This window comes from Myotis lucifugus, unplaced genomic scaffold (genome assembly GCF_000147115.1).
Source record: "Myotis lucifugus unplaced genomic scaffold, Myoluc2.0 scaffold_19, whole genome shotgun sequence".
In the NCBI taxonomy this organism is placed as follows: Eukaryota; Metazoa; Chordata; class Mammalia; order Chiroptera; family Vespertilionidae; genus Myotis; species Myotis lucifugus.
Genome location: NW_005871067.1, coordinates 3,763,063 through 3,779,713, shown reverse-complemented (window position 1 = coordinate 3,779,713; position 16,651 = coordinate 3,763,063). Strand labels below are relative to the sequence as shown.

Sequence of the window (16,651 nt, the reverse complement as noted above, 5' to 3'; positions counted from 1 at the left end):
TGGCCCTGTTGGAATAAAGAACTTGATACATGGGAAGTAGGAAATCAGATAACTGAAAGGAACATAAGAGACAGAAAGTAAGGAGGTCAAAGTTTATTGAGGCTCTCAGCCTTTTGTTTCTAGATAATGTACCTGGCCTATTGAAAAGTAGTTATAAATGATTTCAGGTTCTTGAAAAACATTTTCTAGTATGTATTCTTATTAGTAGATGATATAGGTAACAGTTTATCTTTTTATTTGGAATCATCATTCTGACTAGCAGGTACCAGCTACTAATGTATGGAAGGTGCAGGCATAAACTGATCTCCATGCTTAGAAGTATGTGTTGCCTAAAGAAATTCCTCTATCATTTATTCAGATACTCATTGAGCAGATTCTCTATGCTGTGTCCCATAAATAAGTAAATAGGCACATGAGATAAAAACTTTATCCTCAGCTAACTCCTAGTTTAGTTTAAGAAATAGATCTAATAAATAATCAACCAATTTGTTTTCTAAAAGAAATTTAGATGGTTTGTCCTAAAATCCAGTTGATTAAGGGATGGGAAAAAATTCTACTTAAGGGTTCTAGCTTGAGTTTTTGTTATTTTTAACTTTGTGCAATTTTTATAAAAACCATAAACCTTTGCAAATAATCACTGACCTGAATTAATTTTTATTCATTTCTTTGTCCTCTGGAACTTGATTGAATCTGATAAAACAGTGTAAAAACATACAAAAAAACAATTTTTCAATGAATATATGTCAATTTATATTTTTCTGAATCTAAAAGTTTTAAACTGTTTTTGGTTCATTATAGAACACCACACAATAGCATAAAATGAACATTTTATTATTTTGTATATGCTATGGATAATATTGGCAATTCTTTTATGTCTGCAAAATGATACTTTTACCCTTAGAGACTTTGACATTATTCAGCAAGAAACCTCATGTACACAAAATGAAAAAAGTTTCCAGTTTTTTTAATTGCTTCATTTAGTATATTTTACATCATATTTATTTCTTTCCCTAAACGAGTCTTAATGGTTTTATAGGAATTCTGGAAGATAACGTGCTCTTGGTTGAGCTTTTTGATTCTCTTGGTGCTCCTGGAATGACTCCTACTAGTATTAATGACCAGCTAATCAAAGAGGGCCTAGCATCTTATGAAGTAGGGTAAGTACACCTGTAAACTTTTATTTTTAGTTCATATGTAACACTTTATTCACAAGAAGGGAAACTGGCATGTCATTCCCCTTTGGGTATCTACTTGGGCCATAGGTGGGATTTTTTTCTCTGTTGTTAGGTTGGGAACAACAATTGAAGTCATTAGTCTAATAGGGACTAGAGTGGCTTTTCCCTCCAACCCTAAGGAATCCTGAAACCACAAGAATGGCTCCTAGAGATTGAAGGTACATTTTAGAAAAGGATACTGGCACCTTATTTCTAGATTGAATGTCTACTTGGGAAGCCTCTTGTACCTGTTTGAGAAAAGAATTAGGAAGAGAGAAGGCAGGATACAGAATAAGTGTACTGGTAGAGTACCCCACATTTCCATTTGGAGAAATGTGAATTTTCCTGGGTTCAAGCAGATACTTTGAAAGAGAAGCAGGCTTGAGCCATTGTGCTGATACTCAGGGCAGGACAATGATCGAGATGACACTAAAAGCAGAAGGACAGAGTAGTGGTGAGGAAGAGATTGGGAGGGTTTGGAATCAAGACAAAGCAATTCTTCCACAATAGGGACTTATGCAGTGGGGTGGCTCTTGACGGATTTTCTGAAGAACTCCCACATATAGCCCTTAAGAAAGCCAATATTTGATAACGCCCAGAGAAGGGAAAGCCAGAGAAGCAGTGACACTCAGCAGAAGCCTGCAGTCGTGCTCAGTGTGTGGTCTTGCTTCCCCTCCCAACCCTAACACTAGAAGAACTAGTAGCAAAAGAGAGATGGCCTGTCCTTTTTCCAGTATGTACTGAGTGGCCAGATTATTATGACCACCTGACGTTTGTAGGCAAATTAGCTATAATTTCACGCTGAAGTTGCTAGAGGGCCAGACCATTATAAATAGGGAAGCACGTTGTTTACCACGACAGTAGAAGTGATTTTTTTCTGAAGATATGGGTAAACAACACGATTTAACAGCCTTTGAACAGTTAACACACAGTGGCCAGATTATTATGACCAGATTATTATGGCCAGATTATTATGACCACCCCATCAGTACTTCGTTGGGCCACCTTTTGCCTTCAATACTGTGGCGATTCTTCTTGGCATTAACTCCACGAGATGTTGAAAGGTGATGCGAGGAATCTGACACCATGCCTGATGAATAGCACTGTCCAGTTCTGTGAGATTTGATGGTTGTGGAACCAGCTGCCTGATGGGTCTTTTAACTTGGTCCCACAAATGCTCAATTGGATTGAGATCTGGTGATTTTGGGGGCCACCTAAGCAAGGTAAAGTCTCCCTCATGTTCTTGAAAGCACTCCTGCACAATACGAGCACCGTGGCATGGCGCATTGTCTTGTTGGAAGAAGCCATCTCCATTGGGATACGCCATCAACATGATAGGATGAACTTGATCAGCAACGATACTTAGGTATGTTGTGCTATTCAGACGTTGTTCCACACGAATTAAAGGGCCCAAATCATGCCAGGAAAACATGCCCCAAACCATAACACTAACCCCACCAGCTTGAAGGGTTGTACTCATGCATGTGGGGTACATGCTTTCATGCTGTTTCCGCCAAATTCTCACTCTGCCATCTGCATGATGCAACTCGAAATGTGATTCATCGAACCACATGACTTTTTTCCAATGCTCGACTGTCCAATCCTTGTGTTCCTGTGCGAATTGGAGACGTTTTATCTTGGTGACTGCAGACAGCAAAGGTGTTCGAACAGGCCTTCGGCTTCCATATCCCATACGATGCAGTGTACGGCTAATTTGCCTACAAACGTCAGGTGGTCATAATAATCTGGCCACTCACGTTCAAATATATCCCACGTTCAAAGACTGTTAAATTGCGTTGTTTACCCATATCTTCAGAAAAAAAAATCACTTCTGTCATGGTAAACAACCTGCTTCCCTATTTATAATGGTCAGGCCCTCTAGCAACTTCAGCGTGAAATTATAGCTAATTTGCCTACAAACGTCAGGTGGTCATAGTAATCTGGCCACTCAGTGTAAGTCCTAAGTGAGGAGGAGAAAGAGGTGAAAGGAAACTCTTAAATATATTAGACTGAGTTTTGTTAGTCAAAGTTATTGAAATACAACATATACAATAAAAATTCACCCTTTTTAAGGTGCATAGTTATGGATTTTGATAAATATGTATGTATCATTTAAATATCTTACAATGTCATATATCAGTTATGCCTCAATAAAGCTGAAATTAAAAAAAAATTGTCCATCTTGTCATAAAGTATGGTTAACACACAGTAGAAGATAACATGTATGTGTCAAACTCAGAACATGCCCTTCAATAAAAAAATTAAAAAACAAAAACAACAACAACAAAAAAGAACATGCCCTCAAGTTACTCATTAATATTGTTACATGGACGTATGTCAAATAATCAAATTACTTCTTTACTTCTGTTGTAGCCAAAAGTTAGATGTACAGTTCTTTCTTGGCCATAGAACCTGGTATTTCTTTGAGTTATACTGTCGGCTAGTGCTCAGAGTTCATGTCAGATAAGGACTGAAAACTGTCCATTAGATTTAGCAGCAAAAATTGGTCATCTTGGTTAGCTAAATCTCAAACTTATGGTGAAAGGAATTAACTTTTTCCTTTATAGAAATAGAAAATGACATCTGATTATCTGTGGTTAGAGTCTGAACTAATGGGATATATTAAACATTCTAAACTCTTTATTTAATAATTTTGCTCCTTAACACCCTTTAATAGCATTTGTTTTCCATTTGGCATTTTAATTGGCAAACATTGATACTTTTTAGTCGAGGGGAAATATTCAATTTATCAAAAAACTGAAAATTCTTGGTGAGTACAAAATATCAGTGGGAAATGGTGAAATTATGAGCAAAGTTGGTACTTTTTAAAAATCCTCACCAACGACATGCTTTTATTGATCTTAGAGAGAGAGGATGGGAGAGATTGGTTGATGTGCCCCTATGCGGTTCATACCCACAACTTGGGTATGTGCCCTGACCGAGAATCAAACCCATGACCTTTCTGTGTAGGGGAAGACACTCCAACCAACTGAGCCACACCAGCCAGGGCCAAAGTTGGCATTTTCTTTTTTCCTTTTAGGGAGAGGAGAGGGAGAAACATCGATTGGCTCTCTCCCATATGTACCTCAACTGACAAACATTGATCAGCTGCCTTCCAAACGCACCCCAACTGGTGACTGAAACCCAGGCATGTGTCCTGACTAAGAATCGAGCTGGTGATCCCCCACTCCGACACCCAGGATGAGTCACACCAGCCAGGGCAAAAGTTAGTATTTTAAGCTGTGTTTTTAAGATAGAAAGTTTGGCTTTTAGGTTTTTCTTTTTGTGCTTACTTTGGTGGTAGTTAATAACTTTTTTTTTAAGACTAAAATTGCTATTTAATATATCAAAACTGGGAAGCAGTGAGTCACAGCTAAAACCCATTCATCTCTATAAGCAAATGCAAACATATTTTGTGAACTATTTTTTTGCTAATGGGTTTTGTTATTTTTCAGGTACACCATCAAAGATAATTCCAAAAAGCATACTGAAGTGTGGGATCCTTCTCCAGAAGAAATTATTTCAAATGAAGTAAACAACTTAAATTCTGTGACAGCAAAATCTCTACCTAATGAGAATCTTCAGTCACTTTACAATAAGGAACTGCCTGTGCATATCTGTAATGTAATATCTCCTGAGAAGATTTATGTTCAGTGGTTATTAACAGAAAACTTACTTAATAGGTATATGATATAAGGGAAACATATATTGCATATGATTTTATTCTCTTTTCTATATTTTATTTCAAAGATCTAGAAGTCATAAATGTAGAATTTTAAAAATAGCTATATTATTTCAGCTAAATAGTCTACTTTTTACTAGTTAAAAGTATACAGTTATTATCTTTACTGGCTAACTTCACTATATTAGAATTTATTCATTCCACAAATGCTTATTGAGCACCAATTATTTGACAGCCAGTGTTCTAAGTGTTGGGTTACAGTGGTAAAAACATGGACAAGTCTTTGCTTTATAGAGCTTAAATTCTAGTAGAGGGAGAAACAGTGAACAAATAAAATATTTAGTGTAGCAGATGGTGATAAAGACAATAGGAAAAAAAGCATTTGGGGAGGAAGATAATTTTAGAATGATCAAGGAAGACCTCACAGAGACAGTGACATTTGAAATGGATCATAAAGGAGGAGAGGGAAGTAAACCATGAAGATACCTGGGGGGAGTTCATGTCAGGCAGAGGGAAGAGCTAGTTCAAACACCCTACAGTGGAAATAGTCTGGGTAATCAAGGAAGAAAGATTCAGTTGGGCTGGAGTAGACAGGTGGTCAGAGAATTTTATGTTGTCAGAAAAGATTTAGAAAGTTAAAATATTTTTTCTTTATGTAGTTTAGAAGAAAAGATGGTAGCTGCTTATGAAAACTCACAATGGGAACCTATTAAATGGGAAAATGATATGCACTGTGCTGTTAAGATTCCAGATAACAATCAGTGGCGAAGAGGCCAGATCATCAGAATGGTTACAGACACATTGGTAGAGGTAAATGCAGAGTTAAAAATATAGTCATGAAAGTACATGCATTTTGTATTTTTATCCTGGATTTACTTAATTCATTTTTTATGAAGCTTTTCATTTGCAAAACAAATTTTTATGTATTATCTTTCCATAGACTTAAAGTTATTGTTTTCATAGGTCTTGCTGTATGACGTGGGTGTTGAACTAGTAGTGAATATTAACTGTTTAAGAGAACTTCAAGAAAACCTAAAGACAATGGGAAGATTATGTTTGGAATGCTCTCTTGTTGATATAAGGTAGTTTTTAGCTGAGTAAATTTTCTCATTATTGAATGTGATTTTAAATATATTTCCTTTGGGATGGGTTCCGGTCAGCTTTAATTATGCTAATATATTCTTAAATTTTCATAAAATCTAGTTAATTTTAAGGTTTTAAAGAAGAGGGAAAGATAAAAATTTGAAGCACATGTATTTTTGTGGTATTAAGGAAGTAGAGATAGGTGAGTATGACGGATATCTCCATAAAATTCAAAGTGTTAAATTAAAAAAAAACTTGAGGAACAAAGGCATATAGAAATAAAATGTATTTCATAAGCATAGGATTACATTGGAAAGCTAAAAATGGGTAAATTACCAAAAAGAGTGACTTGGGATTCTGGGAAAATGGCATGGTATAGTTTTTGAGTCTACTATAATTCTACCATAAACACAGAGCAAAACTAAAAACTGTACAGTCAACACCTGCAACAAAAATAGGCAACAAGGCTTTACCTATGAGTCCCCAAATACAAGTAGATGTGGCACACAGAAACCAACCTGTATGACGTCAGCAGTAGTGTGGGAGCATGTGGAGGGAAAGCTGACTGGCTGCCAACAGCTCTGAGAAAAGGAATTGGGAAGAACATTTCACTGAGGCAGACAGGCCAGTATGAGAACAGCAACCCAAACAGAGAAGGGAGTAATGCAGGAAACTTTGTAGTTAAACGCGAGAGACCTGTAATGTGCCAGTCCTGTGGTGCTGGAGCTTTCCTAGCTGTGTAAGCTCTCAGCCATCTCAGCTCCCTTCTATGACCCTACAACTGAGGAAAGACAACTGGGAAAAAGAGCCTGATTTGAGGAAGACAGAAATGGGGCAAAGAAAAGATACAGATAAAAGCAGGGCAGAGGAGTAGAGGAATATCAAGTATGAGGCCCCATTTTCTGTCCCTTTGGGAAAGCAATACAACAGAGCCAGGAAGCTATAAAAGCAATATGAACCACCCCTTTCTCCTAAGCACAGGAGATTTTTACTTAAAACATGATCAAAAGCAAGAGTTACAGTTGAATTCCATGCAAATTATTATGAGAAAAAAGAATAAGGGCTGGTTGCTCAGTGGTTAGAGCATCTGCCTGCACACCAAAGGGTTGCTGGTTCTATTCCTAGTCAAGGGCATGTACCTGGGTTACAGGTTCAATCTCTGGCCCTGGTTGGGGCATGTGTGGGAGGCAACAATCAGTGTGTCCCTCGCATTGATGTTTCTCTCTCTCCCTCTCCCTCTCTCCCCTCCCTTCCTCCCTTCCACTCTCTCTAAAAATCAATGGGAAAAAAATCCTCAGTTGAGGATTAACCAAAAAAAGGAATAAGGAGCCAAAAATGACATGCTTACAACATAATAAACTATAATCTTGACATTTCAGAATGAATTAAAACTTTTTGAAAATGATAGACACTGTGAAGAACAACATAAAACAATTAGAAAAACTCAGAAATAAGATACAGAAAAAGGATGATTTGGGGTGGTGAAGGCCTGGGGTAGGAGGGGTGGAGGTGGGTTAGACAAGGTCAATGGGAGGAAAAGGAGGACATGTAATATTTTCAACAATAAAGATTTTAAAAAAGAAAAAGAATGATTTGAAAAAGATAACACTCAGGAAAGAATTTGAAAATAAAAGAAAATTCTATCAAAAATGTAGACTAAACTAGAGAAAACACAAATACACAATAAACAATGCCTTAGATAAATACAAGATAAGGACAGATTTTTAAAATTAAAAAAAAAATCAAAAGGATTCAAAAGAAAACAAAAGATACCTAAATTGACCAAAAAGAAAAAGACTCAACATATCTGTAATAAGAATTCAAAGAAGAAAACTAAAAGAAATAGAACCAAATGCTAAAAACCCAATTCAAGAAAGTGTTTCTAAAACAAAAGACAAAACTATATATTGAAAGGGAAATCAGGAATGTCAACATTGAGAGATTATCTAGTAAAATGATTGAACTTTTAAGAGAAGTAAAATCACACTGTCATCACCAACACTTTCTGTCAGAAGATAATGCAGTAACATTTTTTAAATACTCAAAGTGGCAGGCTATGAGTTTTATGTCCAGCCAAACTGACCTTCAAGACAAAGACTACAGACAAACTTAAATGACCACTCAGGAGTGTTGTTCCTGAGGAATCTGTAAGAGAACAAGCTTTAGGTAAAAAGACATGAGAGATTTTGAAATAGACTGTTGGTGAACATTACATTTACTTTACCTCAGAACTATGATTAAATGAAAATTATTAGGGAAACAGTATAGCATGCAAAATAAATATGACAATTTCAAAAATGAGGGGAGAAAGTAGAGTACCTATGAAAACTTGAATAAACTTTCTGTTTGTCTTATTGGTATTAACTAGGAGTAAGTACTTCAAATAAAATGTTGGGGGAAAACAAAAAGAGGTTACTAACAATATTGATTTTATATTGGAACTATATTAATATGTTATATAAACAAATCAGTAAAATGGTAAGAAAAATGAAATTCACTATCTGTACATAGCATGGCATAGACTTTCAGAGAGGAACTTCTTCAAAAACACTTAAAACACAGTAAGTTGACTATACATTCTTACCAGAATATAACCTAAGGACAAAAAAGTAACTCCTCCTTACCCCCAATCATCAGTTGTTTTCATTAATCTCAAAGTGGGTTGTAGTGTTGTGGAATCTACTGTGCATGTATTGTGGGGTAAGTCAAAATAGTAATTACGTACATATCGTTAAGAACTGGTGTGGTGTACAGATGATAAAGGTGTAAGACTAAGGTTAACTTACCTTGTACTCCTGATTTTGAATTATAAATATCAACAGAAACTCTTTTTTTTTCCATAGTGAATTGGTTTTATTTTATTTTTTTGATTTTTTTAGCTATTTATTTTTATTATTAAATCTTTATTGTTCAGATTATTACATTAGTTACTCTTTTTTCCCCCCATAACTCCCCTCCACCCAGTTCCCACCCCACCCTCCGCCCTCACTCCCCACCCACTGTCCTCATTCCTAGGTGTGCGATTTTTGTCCAGTCTCTTCCCGCATCTCCCACTCCCCTTCCCCCGCCCCAAGAATAGTTAGTCCCCATTCCCTTTCTATGCCCCTGATTCTATTATAATCACCAGTTCATTCTTTTCATCAGATTATTTATTCACTTGATTTTTAGATTCACTTGTTGATAGATGTGTATTTGTTGTTCATAATTTGTATCTTTACCTTTTTCTTCTTCTTCCTCTTCTTAAAGGATACCTTTCAGCATTTCATATAATACTGGTTTGGTGGTGATGAACTCCTTTAGCTTTTTCTTATCTGTGAAGCTCTTTATCTGACCTTCAATTCTGAATGATAGCTTTGCTGGGTAAAGTAATCTTGGTTGTAGGTTCTTGGTATTCATCACTTTGAATATTTCTTGCCACTCCCTCTGGCCTGCAAAGTTTCTGTTGAGAAATCAGCTGACAGTCGTATGGGTACTCCCTTGTAGGTAACTGACTGTCTTTCTCTTGCTGCTTTTAAGAGTCTCTCTTTGTCTTTTGCTCTTGGCATTTTAATTATGATGTGTCTTGGTGTGGTCCTCTTTGGACTCCTTTTGTTTGGGGTTCTCTGCGCTTCCTGGACTTGTAAGTCTATTTCTTTCACCAGGTAGGGGAAGTTTTCTGTCATTATTTCTTCAAATAGGTTTTCAATATCTTGCTCTCTCTCTTCTTCTGGCACCCCTATAATTCAGATGTTGGTATGCTTGAAGCTGTCCCAGAGGCTCCTTACACTATCTTCGTATTTTTGGATTCTTTTTTCATTTTGCTTTTCCGGTTGGGTGTTTTTTGCTTCTTCGTATTTCAAATCTTTGACTTGATTCTTGCGATCCTCTGGTCTGCTGTTGGGTGTCTGTACAATATTCTTTATTTCAGTCAGTGTATGCTTAATTTCTAGGTTGTCCTTTATCACAACATTGAGGGTCTCACTAGATTTCTTGAGGATCTCACTACATTTATCAGCGGTCTCACCAGTCTTTTCGAGGGTCTTACTAAATTTATCAGCAGCTTCTAGACAGTTCTTGAAAAACGTTAAAAGTGTGGTTTTGAACTCTATATCCAGCAGTTTGCTTTCCTCCATTGCTGTCATTTGTGTCCTGTTTCTTTGTCCTCACATTTTTTATGCTTCCTTGTGTTGATAAAGTGGTTTTCTGTGCTAAGTGTCCTCTAGGGCCCAGTGGCTCAGCCTCCCCAATTACCTGAGGAGGACACTCTTGGGAGCACCCCCTTGTGGTTTGTGCACAGTCTTGTTGTAATTAAGCCTTGATTGTTGTAGGTAACACTGGGAGGGATTGGCCTCCAGGCCAATTGGCTGTGATAATCAGCTGTATCTGCAGTGGGAGAACTTCTGTCCTGAAGCTTTAGGGAGGTGCTAATCTAGTCTCTGCCTTAGGCTATCCAGCAACCGCCTCCGTGCAAGGCTTGGGCAGGGCTGGTCCCAGGGAATCAACAGTTATAGCTGCTCTCGGTCCTGCCTTCAGAGGCCCGGCTTCTCAGTGTCCCAGCAATTGCTGCAAGTACCTCCGAGAGAAAGCTGCCCTCGAGTTCTGACCGATGCCAGACAGTCCCGCTTCTCCTGTATGAGTCTGGGTCCCCAGAGACTCACCCGGAACTGGAGCTCAGAGCCTGAGACTCCCTCCCGATTGAGAAAGACAACCGCACCCTCAGCCGCCAGCCCGCTCCGCGTGCGCCTCTGTACCTTAGTATTTTACTTCCACACCTCCTCTGAGTCTCAGTATGCTTTTCTCTTTCCTTCTAGTTGTAGAATTTCCACTCAGCCAGCCTTCCTGTGGTTCTGGATGATGTCCGTTTTGTCTTTTAGTTGTATTTTTGAAGTGGTTCTGCGAGGCAGCAAACTCTGGTGTTTACCTATGCCGCCATCTTGGTTTTCCCCCAACAGAAACTCTTGAGGTGTTTTCATTGTTAAAAACAAACAAACAAACAAAAACACCTTTTTTTAGCCTTGTAAAATGAAGGCCCAAGTCATAATGAGCTATGCTGGTATGCAAATTGAGGCCTCCAAATGCCATTTCCCTCAACAGAAATTGATGCTCTTTGGGAAAATGTTCAATTCTAGGTCTGGGGCAGGAAATGTACAATATGAGCCTAGAATATCTTGTCACAGCAAAAAGCAAGAAAGCTATAAAGAATTATTAGGATTATGACAAAAGAATTCAGCCAACCTGAATAACTTCCACTGACCAAAGATGGGACAGTTTGAACATCAGTAGGATAATGGTAATTGATAAAGCATTTGATATGTTTAAATCCCTAAGTATAAAGTGATTTAAAAAAACAAAACAAAAACTCACTGCTTACTTTTAGAGGATTTTAGGGAATCACTTCATTATTCCAAAAAGTGGTGAATAGGGGAAGTGAGGTTTTGTCTTGCTTTTCCTATATGATCTACAGTTCAATTTATAAAGTTGTTTTTTATAAATATTCCAATTAACAAAGGAAGAGTGACATCAGTAGAATGGCATCATTTATAACCTAAATAAACACAGAAGGGAATCTAGATGACAAGTATCAGTTCTACTAAATCACAAAAAGAGAATCAGACATTGTATACTTCCTGACAGAAGTACACAGTATCACCTATGAATAGTGTTGCTGGGGGGAAAAAATACAAGCCTGAATCTGATCAAGAGTCTAGACCTCACTATAAATTGAAAGGAAATATAAGGAACATGTTAAACACTGTGGCAATGCAAACAGCTAAGTTCAGACCATGGAAACTACCAGACAGATAACTCAGTTTCTTCAACAGAAAGTTGCAAGGGAAAGAGATGAAAGGGGCAATCATACATATCAGCCATTCATGATATATGGACTTTGTTTACCAATTCAGTCTTTTTGGAAACATCAGAAAAAAATGACCACCATCTGAATGGTTTATATTAAAGAACTAGAGGCCTGGTGCACGAAATTTGTGCACTCAGGACGGGGGTGTCCCCGGAGCCCTTGGGGGATGTCTGATGGCTTAGGCCCACTCCAGGCCTAAGCTGTCAGTTGGACATCCTTAGCGCTGACACAGAGGAGGGAGAGGCTCCTGCCGAAGCTGCTGCACTTGCCAGCCATGAGCCCGGCTTCTGGCTGAGCAGCGCTCCCCCTCTGGGAGCGCACTGAGCACCAGGGGATAGCTCCTGCGTTGAGTGTCTGCCCCCGGTGGTCAGTGTGCATCATAGTGACTGGTCATTCTGCCGTTTGGTTGATTTGCATATTAGCCTTTTATTATATAGGATTATTAAGTGTTTTAGATGAGATAATACTGTGATTATGTTTGTTTAAAAGTACTATCTTTTGGAAATACAAACTAAAATATTTTCAAATAAAATGTTATGTCTGAGACTTGGTTAAAAATAATCAGGGATTGGGGTATGTAGAAGTATAAATGAAATAAAATTGGTCATGTATTTATAATTGTTGAAGCTGAGTAATAGATACATCAGATTTTTTATATTCTCTCTGCTTTTGAATATGTTTGAAAATTACCATAATAACTTTTTAAAGGTGAATTCACCAGATTTTTAAAGAAAATATTCAGATAATCTTCAGGTATAAAGAAAAATCTATAAATAAGATATAGCTTAAAGGGATATAGCAAAATACAGTCTGTTCTGAATAAATAATTAAAGAGGAAATATTTGGTAAAACTCAATATGGCTCTTCATAAATCTCAATGTTGACCTGAATCTTATGGTTTTCCCAGGCTAGAAAGGAGTCACAGGAGCACTTAGCATGTGTCTAATTATCCTCAGACTTCTTTCTGAACAGTAAAGAAGTGGAAAATTCCTGATTCTTGGAGACCTTCCTTCTTAGATAAATCCATGGCAATAAAGCCATAGTGTCTTTGTAACAAGAATTGTAGAATCTTAGGCTTGGAATCCAACTTAGAGGTGTCATGACAGTAATTTCTTTTATACCTGTCCTAGTACATGTACATTCAAGATCTGCTTGAAAACCTCCAGTGCTATGGAGCATATTTACCCTCAAGTAAACTTGTTTATTAGGCAGCTCCAGTTGCTAATATCTCCTTACACTGCATTGCAGTTGGTCTCCTCATGTCTTCCACACATCTTCATTTTGTCTCAAACAAACCTCTTGATTCTTCTAACCATCAGATATGGAAAGGTCGATACCACATTCCACTAAGACTACTAGTATTTTTTTCTTCCAGGCTACTACAGTTTTGTCAAATAATCCTGAAATAACATGATTTTTAGATTTTTTCTGCTTCTCCAAATGTTTTTTGGTTTAAGTTAGAAGAATTATTTCATATACATTCTGAGCAATTCTCACTAAAACTATGAATGTGATTCTTTTCATTACATTTGGTTAGTGTAGTGTATTTAAATTTGTATTTTGTGGAGGTGAGTTAGATTGAATTTCTTAAGCAGTTTTCATTGAACTTGCATAGACCTTGTGAATATTAGTAAAAAGCCCAGTGGTGTGAATTGTAACTCCATTTTACTTTCAGTTTTACAATGATAGTATAGAAGCTTCAAGCACATCAGTCTCTATTTGTTGACTCTGTCAGAATTATCATGCCCCATCTCCCCCGAAGGAGGAGATATCGCCCACTGAAACAAATCAGCATTTACACCCAAAGACCCATCACTGACCTGGAGGGCAAGATAGGCTTTGATGTCTTTACATGGGCTTTCCACATAGAGGGGCTTCATAGGAGTGACACTTGCTCTTATTTGCTGGAACTATTAGGAAACTATAGCTTTCTATACACTTAAATCATTCATTTTTTTCACCAAAATATAGTTTTACATTTATTCCTGTCAGATTTCATCTAATTGGTTTCAAACTTCGAATATTGTGTTTTAACATCTAGGCTGTCCTTTCTAATTCATTATCTGTAAATTTGAAAGCATATCTCTATGTCAGGTTGTAGTTTGCAGTTTGTGGGCCAGATCCAAGTAATGTGCATCATGTATTTGGCCTACAGAAAGTTTTTAAATTTTTAAACTATCAACGTTTTCTTAAAAAAACAGGTACCACATAAATATTTGGATTTCTAGCTCCTATTGACTGAAATCAGAATACCTAGTCACTGAAATAACAATGTTGCCAAAAACTAATTGGCCTTCCTTCCAGAGGTTAAAAAGTCATTAGCTATTGCTAGGTAAGCCTTGTCTACTATTCACCATGGAGTAGCAGATCCATCTGTAATTAAAGCCTGTGGGGGGATCATTTTCTTGGTGCTTTGGTATACTACCTGCAGTTAACCATCATGCAGAGAAGCTCATAATTTGGGATTATATCATTTTCTCCCTAATTTGAAGCAAACCCATCTAGTCGTTTGCTATTACTTGGCTGAAATATGATATAGATAGATATAGATTGGTTTTGGTTTTGGTTTTGGTTTTGGTTTTGGTTATTGGTTTTTGGATTATAGGTTTTTTCCCATTTTTACCACACCCCCACCACACACGTGTGTGTGTGTGTGTGTGTGTGTACATTTTCCAGATATGAGCACAATAGGAATAGTATAAATCTGTTTAAAAATAAAGCTAAAGATCCCAAGACTCTTTCAATGTTATTATAAAAACCTAATGGACCATTTATAGTTACTGGTTTATCCAACCTCTTTTTATCTTACCCACAAGGAACTATCTCATCATTAGAATAGAGGGATAAACAAAAGGCTATGAAATGGGGAAGAAAATAACACAAAGCCATGTTTAAATTAATTTCTTACTACATATGCAGTTAATTCAAATACATATGTACCTGGTGGTTATTTTATTTTTCTATGTCCTATGCTGTTATAAAACAAGTTGTCATTTTTTGTTTTAGACCAACTGGTGGGAGTGACAAGTGGACAGCGACAGCTTGTGACTGTCTTTCACTGTACCTAACTGGAGCTGTAGCAACTATAATCTTACAGGTGTGCAATGGGGTTCCAATAGATATGCACTGATTATTTCATTGATGTTTTTTACAATTCTATGTATTTTCTTGTCGACAAAATAACAGCGAGCTTATTTTTTTTTCAAACTTGGTCTTATAATACCTGTTTGGTAATAGATGTAACATAAATGATCATATGAATGAATCAAAGCATTTCATATTCTTGAGTTGATAATTTGCATGCTACAAAACAATTTATGCTAGAGTATATTTCTGAAGCCTTTTGATATTCATTCAAACTGGAAACTTTAGTTGGGCTTCTAATGAAGTCAGGTAAACTATTTCATAAAAAGTGAGTATGTGAGTATGGATTTGAGAAGAGGATATATATATATATATATATATATATATATATGATATATCTTTTTAGAACATTAAAAAATACTCATTGCCTCCTTTACATTTTCTAATACCTTTTATCACATTAATAATCAGAATTTTCATATATAAGTAATTTTCCCATGTTACTTTTGTTTCTGTGTGTACTTTCTTCATTTTTACGATTTATATGAAACAGAATATGTTTTGTAGTTCTTTTGCTTTTTATAGTAAAAAAAAAAGCCACAACTGGAAAAATATATTTCAATCTATAATTTGCAGTTTTGGAGAATAGAGAGCTTATAACTGATGGTGTAATGCTTCCCACCCCCTCTCTGGGGTGGAAAAAAAAGTACTTGCCTAGGAATTTTCTTTTTGGCTTGGAGAATGTGGAGGAAATGCCTGTGAAAAGTATATTTTGTAGCTCTGGCCAGCATTTCCCAGTGGTTAGAGCGTCGGCCCATGCACTAAAGGGTCTCGGGTTTGATTCCTGGTCAAGGACATGTACCTGGGTTGCAGATTCCATCTCTCTCCTCTCTCTCCTCTCTTTCTTCTCTCTCCTCTCTCTTTCCCTCTCTCTCTCTTTCCCTCCCTCCCTCTCCCTCCCTCTCCCTTCCTCCCCCTTCGTCTCCCTCTTCCTCTCCTCCCTCTCTCTTCCTCCCTCCTCCTCTCCCTCTATCCCTTGCCCCCTAGCCCCCTCGCCCCCTCTCCCCACCTCCCTCTCTCCCTCTCCTCCTCTTCCTCCCTCCCTCCCACTCTTTCTGCTTAGAGGGCTTCCCTAAATGTAGAAACATATCCTTAGGAGAGGATTAACAACAACAACAAAAAGTATATTGTGTAGAAGATGTCATTTTTGTATCTCATACTTACTCTGCTCTTAAACCACTAGGAAAACAACACGACATGGCCATTACCTGTGAAAATTTTTTGCAGAAATGAAAAAGGAGAGCGTGTTGATGTCTCTAAATATTTGATTAAAAAGGGCTTGGCCTTGAGAGAAAGGAGGTATGGACTTTCTTTCTTTTTTTCATCAGTTTGTAATGAAGGCTTCTTATTTACCTGTATGCTTTCCTGTCTGTGTGCTTTCAAACCTAAATTGCATCTCGTTTGCTCTTTAAAATGATAAACTAAACCCAAGGAGCCAGCTCAGAAACAGATTCCTTCATGATTGCCAGTTCCTTTATTCAATCCCATCAGCTCTTGCATATTTAAACCCCTCTTTAAACTAACATGTTTGCTTCTCTACTTTTCCCCTCCCCTTGCTTTGGCATTTACACTCCAACCCAAAGGAAAGGAGATGAGGGGATGGTATAGTGGGTACCAGATCTGTACCCTTTGGCTTCATTTGCTTAGACAGAAATGTTTAAGCTTTATGTTGACAATTCTGGTATACACCAA

The 16,651-nt window shown here is 37.2% G+C and overlaps 1 protein-coding gene across 2 annotated transcripts in view; it reads left to right on the top strand.

The window, feature by feature from the left end:
• The window catches only part of RNF17 (ring finger protein 17), a 160,412-nt gene that overhangs the window by 106,172 nt on the left and 37,589 nt on the right, over nt 1–16,651 (top strand). Inside the window, exons 19-24 of one of the 2 annotated variants that reach the window (XM_023751166.1) lie at nt 1,037–1,157; nt 4,670–4,897; nt 5,556–5,706; nt 5,860–5,978; nt 14,822–14,912; nt 16,143–16,258. In XM_023751166.1, coding sequence (XP_023606934.1) covers nt 1,037–1,157; nt 4,670–4,897; nt 5,556–5,706; nt 5,860–5,978; nt 14,822–14,912; nt 16,143–16,258 — 826 coding nt within the window. Of the gene's footprint in view, nt 1–1,036; nt 1,158–4,669; nt 4,898–5,555; nt 5,707–5,859; nt 5,979–14,821; nt 14,925–16,142; nt 16,259–16,651 lie in introns of both variants that reach the window. The other variant, XM_023751165.1, reaches the window with a different exon arrangement.